This window comes from Ovis canadensis, chromosome 16, assembly GCF_042477335.2.
Source record: "Ovis canadensis isolate MfBH-ARS-UI-01 breed Bighorn chromosome 16, ARS-UI_OviCan_v2, whole genome shotgun sequence".
NCBI lineage: Eukaryota > Metazoa > Chordata > Mammalia > Artiodactyla > Bovidae > Ovis > Ovis canadensis.
Genome location: NC_091260.1, coordinates 16,066,459 through 16,079,894, shown reverse-complemented (window position 1 = coordinate 16,079,894; position 13,436 = coordinate 16,066,459). Strand labels below are relative to the sequence as shown.

Here is a 13,436-nt window from a genome sequence, read left to right as displayed (position 1 = left end):
TTTTAATAAGAAAAAATACATATCTTAAAAAGCCAAAATGACCACTGGAATTGGGTTGTACATCACTTTCCAGTAAAAAGGAAAAACAGCCTGGACAGGTGTAATTTATCATTTTTCTGATTTAATATCAAAGAAATATATTAAAATAATAAAAAGAATCCTGAAATCCTCAAAATTTGTAGTGATAAATAGCCCTCCCTGTCTTTATTGCATTATACCTACTAACAGAAATATTGCATGGTGGATTTTGCCAGACAAGGACGATTATTTTCCAATAAAAAGTTGCATATTAAATTCCAGCACAAAAGTGGGTGTCTAATACTTTGGAAATCTTTTATGGTTTGCCAAGGAACACAATTTTAAACTTAACTAATACAAACATATTCCTGGAGTGAACCCACGTTAAAGATTTCTATCCAATGCCACCCATTTTCAGAATGCTGTCTTTGTATTAAAATATCAGCTAATCTTAGTGGTTAACTAAACTAACACTTATTTTCCACAACTCCTATATATTTGATAGCTAACATATAAAAGATAATCAACATGCTTCTCTCTCATTGGTAGAAACATTACAATGCTATCAACTATGGTCTAATAAGAAAGGATGATTCTGGTTATAGATTTTAAAAATCTGGTAAAGAGAGACCCAACCATTTAATGTGTAATGGGAAATCTTATTTTAGAGTAAACAAGATGTTGATTTGGTAGAGGAAATAATCAAGGAAGTGGTCAAAAGCCTTATAATTCCCTTTCTGTTACTCCTTTGTGCCTATTAACTAGAGAAAATAATATTCATTTCAACTGAAATGAACACTGAAGAAATACTGACTCTTAGGAATTCAGTTTTTATAAAATAACAGCTTTTAGAATATACTGACCTTCTTAAGATTAGTTATATGTGTTCTTTTAAAACAACACTATCCTGACAGTTATGAAAAATCATGGATTGAAACATAGGTGGTTGCCCACTTTCTTATGTATCCATTTATAAACCTGGGTGGGTATAAACGTAACTTTTGCTAGTTAGAAATCTATATATCCATATAAATTCAATTGTGACTCTGAATAAAATGTTTCATATTATGTAGCTAATATAAATCTTTCAAAATTATGCATTTATAGATAAAGCTAAATGAAATGCTTTTTACTTAAGAAAAACACTTGAAAAATTATAAACAAGGAAAATACCTGGCCAACAGAATGCACTTGTTAGGTTTGTTTATGCACATTATCAGATATAGTAAAAAGGATATCCAACAGAAAGGTCATTTAGGAACTGAAGCGTCCTTGAAATTACAGGCTCACATCTTCCCCAGTATTTAAGGTTTGTAACACTAAATATGAAAAAAAAAAGTTTTAAATTATAATTAAGGTATTTGCTTGTGTAGGGAGAACATGGAAATACACATTATTCATGTAAGTTGACCTACATCACAGATACCTCACGAAGTAAGTTTAAATACCAATGGAACATGTTCTCCTCTTTTTATTTCATGTTCAAAATTATACACAATCGATGAACAAGCAACACTGTTCTCCAAATGGTCTATTATTCTATCATATTTTTGTAAATTAAACTTGCCTAAATGTTTCACAAAAGAAACATTAACTTTGTATCCAAAACAAACACAGTAGGGAGTGACAATAGGAATTTCAAAGGAAGTCAAGTAGAGACTTACACTTACTGCCAAGAAAGGAACCATCAAATCTGGGGTTCCAAAACTTACTTCTTGTGATCATGTCTGTTCATCTTGCTTTGTTCTCTGCAAGTAAGACAGTGCTACCTATCTGTTACGCAGAGGAAGTGAGGAGTCAGGTGGAGGCACAGAACCTTAGGCTAAGTGTACAACATTGTCTCCTGACCAGAAACTAGTTAATTCTACTAATATTACAAGGCTAATTAAGGACAGGTTCCAAGAACATGTCTCTGATAGCCATAGGTTTCTACTGGAATCAATGAATGCCCTGTTTGAAGGCAACCAAATCTCTCTCAATGATTCCAATTTGTAATAATCTCTTGAGTTGGTCCTTAAAATTGAATACTTTGTTTTTAATTTAAAAAAGGCTGCCCATCGAACTGAAGTTCAACAAAGTCTGTAAACTTCTCAAAACTATGTTTTGATACTGCATACCGCAGCTGTATGGATACCCTGACAAATAACAATGCCCGCTGGATGGTGAATTTTAAATTTGTGAAATTAAATTTCAGATAAGAACAATGTTACCATTCTAAAAGCAAAGCATAATTTTAAAAGTCTATTATTAAAAATTAATATTTATGAAGATATTTAAGCACAGTAAAAAGATCAAAGCAATACAACAAAAGAAAAAAATCAAAGAACCAAAGCAGGGACTCACATTTTCGTCATGAATGTTTCTAGAACATGGTTGTCATCTGTTATTCCTAAGACTTCTGACATACGGGCATACACCTGCATGAAGACATTTAATTGTCAAAAACGTTATCATTAATGTATATTTTCTACAGACTATTCAAACTGAATAAATGTAAAGATTTAATACACTGTTGTATCCACAATGATGCAGGGAACAAGTCGGGAGAACAGAGTAAGAAGTTTTAAAAATTTTTTCTAACTCCTCTTTTTCTTCCAGGAAGCACTGCCCTTAGTTGAAATATATACACACCCACAAAAACCCACATTCACCTACTAATTTTAGTCCCAGCATACCACAGGATTTCTTTTTTTTCAAAGTGGTAACAAACTCATCTCAAAGATGGGCTGGAAAGTAGAGTGCCTCAATAAAAGATTCCAACATTTAAAAAATTTCCGTCTATTCCAGGTTTTGGCAAGCCATCAAATAATTCAGGATTATGTTAGGCACTTATAAAAATAAGGATTACAAAAATAAGAGGAAGTTAAAGAATTTATAGAAATTCTCCTCAAATCTCTCTCAACAAGTTTCCCCAAATATAGAGATAGGTCTTACTTTCCATGCTGAGACTGAAATCCCAGACTCAGGGATTCTCTGCTGAATACACCGGGGCCTGAGAATCCACTAAGCTTTCCATTAGGGTGTGCTGGTTGCAGAGTTTGGGGTGTAACATTTCAGTCCCAACCCCAGCCACCCTGAGCTTATAAATACATATCCCACTACAAGTGGGAAAATGCCACTGGCAGCCAATGGAATATTCCCTAATAGCCTGGCAAAGCTGAGAGGTGGGTTGACACCTTCACACTCCCTGATGCTCTGGTGTGATTCCAGGTTATCTCTGCCAGACACCAGCTGTATGGGATTTCTCATCTCTGATTGGATCCCCTGTGATTCTGTTCTCTTACTTTCTCCTGATCTGCCTGTTTCCTATGGTATGGCAACTAAGCTTTCACTTATGCTGCCTTCTGTTTTTCCTATGTGAACACTACCTTGATATAATGTCATTGGTTGTGAAGGTGAGATGGAAATCACAGGATACCACACATCATCCAGAGTTACATGGTAATACAGGGGAGGAAAGCGGTCCAATTGCAGAGATCTCATGTTTGGCTTTTAAATATTATTAAACGAGAAGGTTGTGTTCCAAGCTTTTGACTTAAGTCCTATGACCAGAAGCTCCTCAGGCCAGTAGAGTGAATCAGGGGGAGAAAAAGGGGGAAAGGAGGGGAGCAGGTGAAAGAGGGGGCAGAAAGGTGGAGAGGAGAAGCTGGGGGAGACAGAAAGAAAGGAAGATGAAGTTTCAAACTCCTGTTAACTTCTGCTAACTTCTGAGCCCTAATTAAAAAGCGTTTCAATTATACTATCTGTGACTTTGCTCATGAGAATAGGCCTTCATCTCTTGTACGATCAAAGCTATCACTGTTTTGAAAGATGTCTGCTGGAAAGAGGGAGCTAGGGAGAAAGAACCTACAGAAGTTAGTTCTCATCAAATCCTCAATCATCAGAAAACTTTCAGCACATAGAAGGCTCCAAGGAAGAATGGTTGTAAAAAGGGAAGTGTCCCTTATCTCAATGTGATCTAAAATCTCTCGTGAATGGGAATAAATTGGGTCCCTTGGAAAACCTGATATCGATATGATTATGGTACACAGGGTCCTTCACAACTTGGCCCCAACCTACTTCAACTTCTATCATTTCCGTCAACTTAAAGTCACAATGCAATGCTTATGAAATCCTGAGGCTTGTCATGCAATTACAGAGCTCTATATGTTCACAAGCTGTTTATTTTTTCTGAACCATCCTTCTTTCTCTTCCTCTGAGTCTCACTCAGAAGTCATCTCTGAATCCTCCTTCCATTTCCAGGTTGCACTCCCCTTTATGTTCTTACAGTTTCCGGTCCATTTCTCTAGCATGGTGCTTTTCACACTGTAATTATTTGGGTGTCCGTATCTCCTACTACCCTCTATTTTTGTAAAATAAAATTTTACATTTTCAAGATTTTATAAATGCTATTTTTTACGGCAAAGATCAAATTAATTTGATTTTGCCCCATGCTACACTAAATAATAAAAACAACAAAAATGTGATTTAAAACATTTAAACATATTAAAAATATTTTTAAATTGATAGTTCCTATAAGGAAGTTTTGTTGTGTCTCTGGCATTCAAAAAAGAAAGAATCTAAGCAGGCATGTCTACTGTGCTCTGTTGTCAAAACAGCTTCTCAAAGCATCAGATATGACCCAATAAGATGCTAAAAAAACAGTCAACATTGACACATGGCAGTGCTTTAATCCACAATTATCCTTGTAACTTGCACCATTCCTTTTATCATCCATTAGCTTTGATTCCCATTATCCCATCTAGAACTGTGTCAACGCTTTTGTCCCTAGGGATTTCTCTCCACTACTAGGATCTGACAGTCAAGCTTGAGTACTAAACAGGATCATTACCTCTTAAATCCACTTATCTGATCTACTGAATAGTAAATTGAAAAGCTCATTAAGAGCAACAATCTGATTTGTTTTCACGTGTGACAGGGTCATTTAAAATCAATGTATGATTACTGCATTTCTGTTAAAAGACCATCTCACATTTTCCAGGGTACCTTATCATGAATTCAGAGAGCATGCAGATAATATGAAAATGTCTTTAAACATTTGAAATGCAGTTATACCATTCAGTTCAGTTCAGTTCAGTTCAGTTCAGTCGCTCAGTCGTGTCCGACTCTTTGCGACCCCATGAATCACAGCACGCCAGGCCTCCCTGTCCATCACCAAATCCCGGAGTTCACTCAGACTCACGTCCATTGAGTCAGTGATGCCATCCATACATACACATAATTTGGGAGTGAAGACTAATTTGTCCAGTGAGCAAATATCTATAAAATTGTTTATCATAAAGCACAATTCAGTGAAAGCTTTCTACTGAAAAAGTTCTAACACAGTGTGTGGGGATTTTCAACATTTTCTAAAACTTCTATCACTTCACCCCAAATAATTTTTATAACAGCAAGAAGAAACTATATCACAACACATACTCATTTTAAGGAAAAATACAGGAATTGGCATAGGAATGAAAGAAAAGGAAAAAAGCTCACTTTCAGTTCATAGAGTCCTAATCTTTTCTTTCATAATCAATTAAGATAATTTGATCATAGTGAAAACTAAGCAAATATCTAAGAAATAAAAGACTAATAAGCCCACTTGTGTTGCTCCTCTTTCTCTGAGGGACACAGCGAAGCTGCATAAACCGTTGCGCCTTTGGCTGCACGTTGCGCACAGTCAGAGGTGCACACACTGTCATCTGGTTTTGTCCGTCCATCTGGGCCTTCCTTCCTCGCTTCTTTAATGATGCAAGTTTTCTATTAGACTACAAACTCCCTGAGGACAGAGATGATACTCTTTCATCTTGCATCCCTATTATTCAATACTGTTGATATAACAAAAATGCAAATTTTGGCTGATTCCATTTCATTCATAATTATTTTAACAAAAGGAAAAAACAACCAAAAAAAGTGTCTTTTTATACAAAGAACTTTTTTTCTGTAAAAATAACATATTCCAAATTCTACTCACTCAGGTGACCACTTGCAAAATTTTATTATTTAAAAAGATGTAATTTTTAAAGATTATTATCATTTTTCAATTATTGTCACCCTTCAATCAAGGTATACTTGATTTACAATGCTGTGTTAGTTTCAGGTATACAGCAAAGTGATCCAGTTATACATAGAGATATATATTCTTTTTCAGATTCTTTTATAGATAATTATAAGATATTGAACATGGTTCCCTATGCTATATAGTAGGTCCTTGTTGTTTACTATAGAAAGAAGTAATTTCAATGTCTTAATAACACTTCAGGAAGAAGCTCTCCTTGTAGATTCACTAAGAAGAGCTCTCTTTCTTCCTCTGGATACTCAGAGCATCCATTGTTGCAGGCCGGTTAGTGGCACTTCTCACATAACAAAATATCATCTTGCTGTACTAATAATTTTCCATGTTAATATGTATTTCCTCCATTACTTCATGCTGCCTGAGGCCAAGGAAAATGTCTGTTTCTTTTTACATCTCCAGAAGTACTTAGGTACACTGTCTGGATAAACTTAGCAACACAGAAAAGCATAGGTTTTGGTCCCAAAGATAACTGGATTTGAGTTCTGCCACTAATTAGGTGTTAAAGTCTCTGAACCTTGGTTTCCTATTTGAAAAAACAAGAATGATAATAAGACCTACCTTATGGGCTTTGGGGAAGATTAAATGATGGTACCTAACAGAGCCTGGCATTTAGTACTATCCAACAAATGCTGCTTCCCTCCCCAACCCCTTTCAGGGACCCCTTCTAATGTAGACATGTGCTCAATCGTGTCCGACTCTGTGCAACCCCATGGACTGTAGCCCACCAGGCTCCTCTGTCCATGGAATTTTCCAGGCAAGAATACTGGAGTGGGTGGCCATTTCCTTCTCCAACCCTTTCTAGTATATGCTAGTATTGCCAGCTACTACCTTTCCAAGAGAAAAGCGATTACATAAAAAGTAGCAGAATGGTTAAGTGCTTACCTTGAAGACTTTCACACAGAAAAAAAGTGAAAACAAACAAAAAAACCCCGTAAAATTTGTGTTAACTTTGAAATCTTCCTGTATGTTCAGTCAACTAACACACCCTTGTTTCCCTGTTTGTTTATCTGGCCGCTTCGGGTCTTAGCTGCAGCACAGGGGATCTCTGTTGCGGTACACGGGCTTAGTTGCTTCGCAGCATGCGTAATCTTAGTTCCCAGATCAGGGACTGAACCTGGGTCCTCTGCATTGGAAGGCAGATTATTAACCACTGGACCACCAGGGAAGTCCCAATTAACACATTCTAATCATGGTTAGAAATGGCATTTGTTAAGAGCATAAAGCTTCAAATTTTCATGATACAAAACCAAATTATTTCTACTTCTAGATAGTCATTGTCTTAGAAGCTAGGAATATTACACATTTTAACCAGTCATCCATTTCTCTGGTTCTTGAAATACAGGGAGTCATTAGAAATGTAAGAAATTACCATTATTACAGACATAAAAAGGCATGCTCCTAAAACACTGTCTTAATATGTTTTCTTATCTCTATTCATTTTACTGTAGAGCTTCTTTTAAACTCCAGAAAAAAGCATTTGGATACATGTATAATGCTTCAGTGACCCAATACGTTCTTTAATTTCTAAACTAACCAAGTGACAAATATTGCCTGAGCATATGCAGGTACTTGGAATGATCTTAATCTGGTTTTTAAAAAAGAAGCCAGACAAGATAAGAAAACCAGACAAGGGAATACACACACAAACAGCAATAAGATTTTGAGCTATAAATTTAATAAAGAACAAAAGCATGCGCTGTGATAATTTTTCAAATTGCCTTTTTTTCCAATCCTAATCCTTGGTCTTGGGTATCTGCAGTGTTGTCTCTAACATTCTGGTTATAACTTTGAAGAAACTAATTATGTCAATCCTTAAATTTGAAGTAGATTACAGGACTGGGAAACCCAGAATATTAGTTCCTAAAGGTTGTATGGATATATAATGACAGTCACAGAAATTCAATAACAGCCCTCTATGAAATGTACTCAAAAGCACCACATGAAACAAATTAAACAGAACAATGAATCTCTCATTCTGCACAAATAAGAAAATAAGAGAAAACACTGGTTCTATAGGTTTTCATAAGAGTTGTTATAATGAATTAAGATTCTGGATAATGAATCTTCAGAAAATTACAATAAGTTAATACCCTTGGGCCTTCTATAAATGTTTAAGATGCTATAACTTCGCAAAGAGCTTTTATAAGCAGGCTCAGTGTAGAAAATTAGTAGTGCTGTGGAAATCAACAAAATATTTTGCCACCAGATGATATATTTCCTGAACCAATTCAGTATAAAAGAATTCACATCCAATAATACAAAATTGATACCATAAAATTTTAAAAACTCAACAATTATCAATTTTAAAGTATTGTTTTAATCTACTGAAATGACTTATAAATCAAGATTTTTAACTGAATCTAATTTGGTAAAACAAAATCTGTCACTGGAGAGGATTCAATATAATAAAAACATTAACGTTCCTTAGAAAATAATTTTGGAACTGAGTATGAACTCACTTCTTATGAGTAAGAAACCAATTTCCACATTTTTTCTCAGGCTTCAAAGTGCCCTTGAGGATAATGCAGTGCTCTCTATATGAGACCCATTAAACAGAAGGGGAAGGGAGGGAATAAAAGGAAAGGTATAAGAGGAAACTAATAAGAGTATTTAATGACTTGGATCTTAGCAGTTTGGAACTAAAGATATTGAGCTCTCTTGTTAATGTCTGAAGCAGAATAAAACATAATCATCACAAGTAACTTGTGACCAAGAGAATTAATGGTACAAGAATCATTGCTGTATATTAAATATATACACTTAGTGATACTGAATAGAGCCACGTTAACCTTGGCTAATTTCTCCATATCATTTAAAGCAACAGCACAAAATAAGGACCAACATTAGGTAAAACAATCTTTTGCCAAAAGTTGATTTTAAAACCATAATTTATATTGGAAACCAAGCAGTAAAAGATTAGGAATCTGCTTGCCTCATTCAGTTTGAATACAGAATGACATCTGATAAACAAAAGCTGGTTATGGAAAAATAAAATAAATATGAATGTTAAGAATTTACTTCAGTTAGAATATCTGAACCTACCATCTGTGGTGGCCATCTTGCTAAGGGGACATGTACCTAACAAATCTCTTAAGAGGCGTTCCCAATCTGCTTGAATAAGCTATTGTATAAGAAAACTTGGAGCCATCACTTTGGCCTCACATTTCCTTCGCTCCACATCCTGTAGCACAAAGCATGAACTCAGCAGGCTGGGGTGCAGGGCTGCCTGCTGCCTTGTGATAATCCCCTCTCCCAGTAGGGGCCTCCACTGATGCATGGCTAAGAACATGCTTCCTCTTTTGCTTGCACCCCAGTGGGGTTTCCATTCCTAACTTGGGCCCAAATCCAGACAGCTAAGGAAGGGCTCCAGATGCTGCCAGAGAGAATTTTGGATTAGTTTCTAAACAATCATTTATTATAAGGAAGGGTACAGGTACAGTGCGAAAGCCAGTTAATACTGGTAATTTTGGAGAAATTCTTTTCTTCCCACCCATGACCAGATCTAAGGTCTAACTACCACCTGTTCAACAGAAGCTGGCTGTTTGCCTCACTTTCCTTCAGGGAGCCACTGACTAAGGATCTCCACCAGCATGAACCTAATGTCTCCCGACAGGCCTTCACTAGCCAAGAGGGAGCTGGGTCGAGAGCACCAGCTATTGGTCACAGGACACACAGTCCACAGAAAGACTCCTGTGGTGCAACCAGCTGAAAGCCAACTAGAGAAGATGGGGAGTGTACATTTGTCCTGACACAGCTTTGCTCCTGCTGGCTGCCAACTCACTCCATATCTGGGGCCAAGCTTCTGTTAAACTAGTCTTCTGTGGCTAAAGCCATGGTAAAGTCTAGGGTAAATATATTATCTTTCCAAGTTCATACAATAAGAGGCTAACCATGCCTATGGCACAAGGCTATGAGAAGAAAGCTTGATTAATTTAGGTAGAAAGTTTTGAGATCATAGTTTAAAGGGGGCATTTCAGGTTATTTCATTTATAATTCTTGGCAATAGCAAAATTATAAGATGACATGATTACATTCTGGAGCAAAGAACTGATGCTAGATAAAGTCTGTTAGAAGGTGGGGAATTGGGAAGTAAATGATTTTGTTTAATCCTTTATACCTTTCAAAGGTGGTATTCAGAAACATATTCTGGTACAACAGATACATGTGCTCTAGATACCATTCAATTAAGAGATGCTATTCAGCATAAAGTAATACAACTTTCTCCTTTCAGGTATGAATAGAAAGTGTGTATTAGTTGCTTAGTCGTGTCCGGCTCTCGTGACCCCATGGACTGCAGCTGACCAGGCTCCTCTGTCCATGGATAGCTGGCTAGAATTGGCCACTTCAGAAGTGTCATAATCAAGAAACCTAGGCTGTCTTCACACTATACAATCACACCCACAGAGGTGTCACAGTTAACACTGCTTATCACCTGACTACTGAACGTTTACTTGGTTATAAAACATGCACACTGTAGGATTACACAGTGCCAAAAAAAAAAAAAAAAGGAACCAAGACAGTGTGCCCCTACACTTATCGCTGTGAATGTGCCTATTTTAGTAATAAGAATCTAGGGCTGTGGTGAGATAAGCATAAAGACTGGTGATCCACCACAATAACGAGCAGCTCAACTCACCTTAACTACTTTCCAAGCCTTCTCTGGAACTCTGGACACATCACTCCTCAGGCGCACAACCTAAAAAGCACAGAGTTTAGGGACCTGCCACCTGATTTCAGGGATAAGGGAAGAGCAGAAGGCCTTCCCAACTTTAGATACAAGGAGAGTGTGGCTCAGGATCTTTGTGGCTGTCACTTACAATATTCATGGGACTTTGATTTTATTCTGGAGGCTATGAGCAGAGGCATAGTGAAGTGCTGTTCAAAGCCTGGATGTGGTTATATGGATTGCAATGGATTTGCTTCTATGAAATAATTCAAGAAACCAATTATTAAAGGATAGCCCTAAAGAAGAACAAATTATAAATAATAACTGACAGAACTATTTTTAAGGATCTCTTAGTACTGTTGTTTCCCACAAGGCACTCTCATTATGCAAGTGTGGCAATGGGGCTAATGATGTAAGGAGGCCAAGTCACCTTCTGATGGGTAAGAGTACATGTTTAATAAATAAAACTCATTTCAGTAGTCATTTAAATCATACTGAGTTTTCCACCACTTAATCCAGCTCTTGCACATAGACACTGCTTCCATATTGCCTCTCTGAAACATGTCCCATTTCCTACATTCAAAACAACTTCTGTGCTTTCCTCCCACTCAGCTCTCTATCCCTCTAGGAAGGGCAACTGACACAAAGAGTAACGGAATAACAGCGCAAAGAATAAACAAGGCTACCAATGATTGTATTTTTTATTACTCTTTCAAATCAGCTAGTTTCATCTTTTTATTACATTCTCAAACTTTACTCAAAAACGTTGATCCTATAGTCCTTTGTATCTTTTCCTTTCTGTCTCTCTCACTAGCCTAGGTAGTGAAAACTTTAGCTAAATGCAATGGATCAGAGTTGCCCTTCTGATGGACTTCTGATGTCTTCAAACACTAATATTGGGGTTTCTCTGAAGAGGCAGTACCTGCAGCAACAGGCTAACTACTGCTTCCATCCTAGCCTTCCTACTGAACACTTTCATGTTGAAAATTAGCTACAATGTATGCCGAAGTCTAACTGGTGAACCAAGAACCAACCAACCACGCAGCTGCCCAGGAAGAATATTATCCTCTCAGTAAGAAGCCAGAAATGAACAGGCTAACCCAGCGCATACTTTAGGCAACCTCAACCAGGAGGAGACACGGCATGTATCTGCAGCGCGAGGCATGTGGGATTCTGCCTGAGACTGCCCCTTCCGAGTCTAGCACAGTGCTGGGCAGGGAAAGGCATTCAATACATATTTTGATTTAATGAATCAAGTCTATGATTCTAGTAAAATTAGTTAGTCTCTAAGAGTCTGTTTCTTTATCTATAAATGGAAAGAATATCACAACGAAAATATCACAAATTAGAAAGCAGTCCAATAAAGTGGTTAAAGAGCGATTCTGAAGGCCAAGACTAGTTGGAGTCTACCAATTACTGAATGATTTAAAACAAGTTGCTTACCCTCTACACCTCAGTTTCCTCAAATATAAAAAAAGGATGATACAGTAGGACCTAATTTACAGAATTTTTGAGAGGGTTACAGTAATTAACATATGTAAAGCACTTACAACAGTCTGGGCACATGGTAAAATTCCCATAAAGAAGTGGCTATTATCACTGTCGTCACCAAATGCTACATCATATATAGCACTGGCAGCACACTGGCAGGAGTGCTTGGAAGTTTTAGCACACAGTATGCACCAAATAAACATTAGCTACTAGCCATTGGACTAGGTGGTCAGTAAACGGCCGCCACTATTAAATAAGATACAGTCAGACGTTAGTCTAACATTAAGATTATGAGCCATACACCAAGTGACGGTCCCTTTTATTTGCGCTTTATCTAGACTAGCTGCTGGAAAATGGATATTTGCTCTAAACTAGTACGTGAGCAGCTTTAGCAGTGTATAAAGAAGAGTGATTAGAGGGAAGGGAGTCCCGGTGGAAGACAGCCTAACTCCTACTCCTGGGTCTTCTACCTGTAGCGTCTGCTTTACGGAGAAGGAAAGGGAGGTGCGATGAGAAAGGAGACAGGAGGAAGCAGAATGCTCTGGGGGAGAGGTGATGCTTTGCCCCAGGGGTCCATCTGGGCAACTTAGGCTCCTGATTTTAAAGCCCCTGTCTTCCTTTTCTGAATCATTACAAGTTCCTGTTTTCAGTCTCCAGGGCAAGTTCCCATCTATCGGGCTAAGTGATGATTTACATCCCTGTGCCCAATAAATTATCAAAGTCTTCCCAATTCAGGTAAACAAACTCATCCAATTCTCTGAGTTTTCTTTGTTAAATTAAATGCACACAGAAAAGGGGTTCCAGAACATCATCACTGGTTTTAAATTACCAAAAAATTTTGTGTGATAGGCCCAGTAAGAACAGAAAGCATCTGCCATTCATATATGAATATAATATTGACCTCTCATACTAGACCATGGATTGAATTGCTGATGGACGGCTAGTCAGAACTAGAGGTACAATCTGTGGTTGTCGAGATGAGATTTTTCCTTGGGAAGTAAAACAGCAAATATGGGGATGAAACTTCTGATAATGGTCTCATCAATCATTACCCTTGAATCTGATCATGCCTAGTACATGCATGCTAAGTCACTTCACTCGTGTCTGACTCTCTGCGACCCTATGGACTGTAGCCCACCAGGCTCCTCTGTCCATGGGATTCTCCAGACAAGAATACTGGAGTGGGTTGCTATGCCCTCCTCC

At 37.4% G+C, this 13,436-nt stretch overlaps 1 protein-coding gene across 5 annotated transcripts in view; it reads right to left on the bottom strand.

Moving 5' to 3' along the window:
- Positions 1 to 13,436, bottom strand: part of RANBP17 (RAN binding protein 17) — a 355,460-nt gene that overhangs the window by 104,182 nt on the left and 237,842 nt on the right. For 3 of the 5 annotated variants that reach the window (XM_069556019.1, XM_069556022.1, XM_069556018.1), the window contains 2 exons: positions 2,362 to 2,435; positions 1,257 to 1,337 (listed from right to left, as the gene is read on the bottom strand). In XM_069556019.1, coding sequence (XP_069412120.1) covers positions 1,257 to 1,337; positions 2,362 to 2,435 — 155 coding nt within the window. Of the gene's footprint in view, positions 1 to 1,256; positions 1,338 to 2,361; positions 2,436 to 10,712; positions 10,773 to 13,436 lie in introns of all 5 variants that reach the window. The other 2 variants (XM_069556017.1, XM_069556020.1) reach the window with 1 other exon arrangement.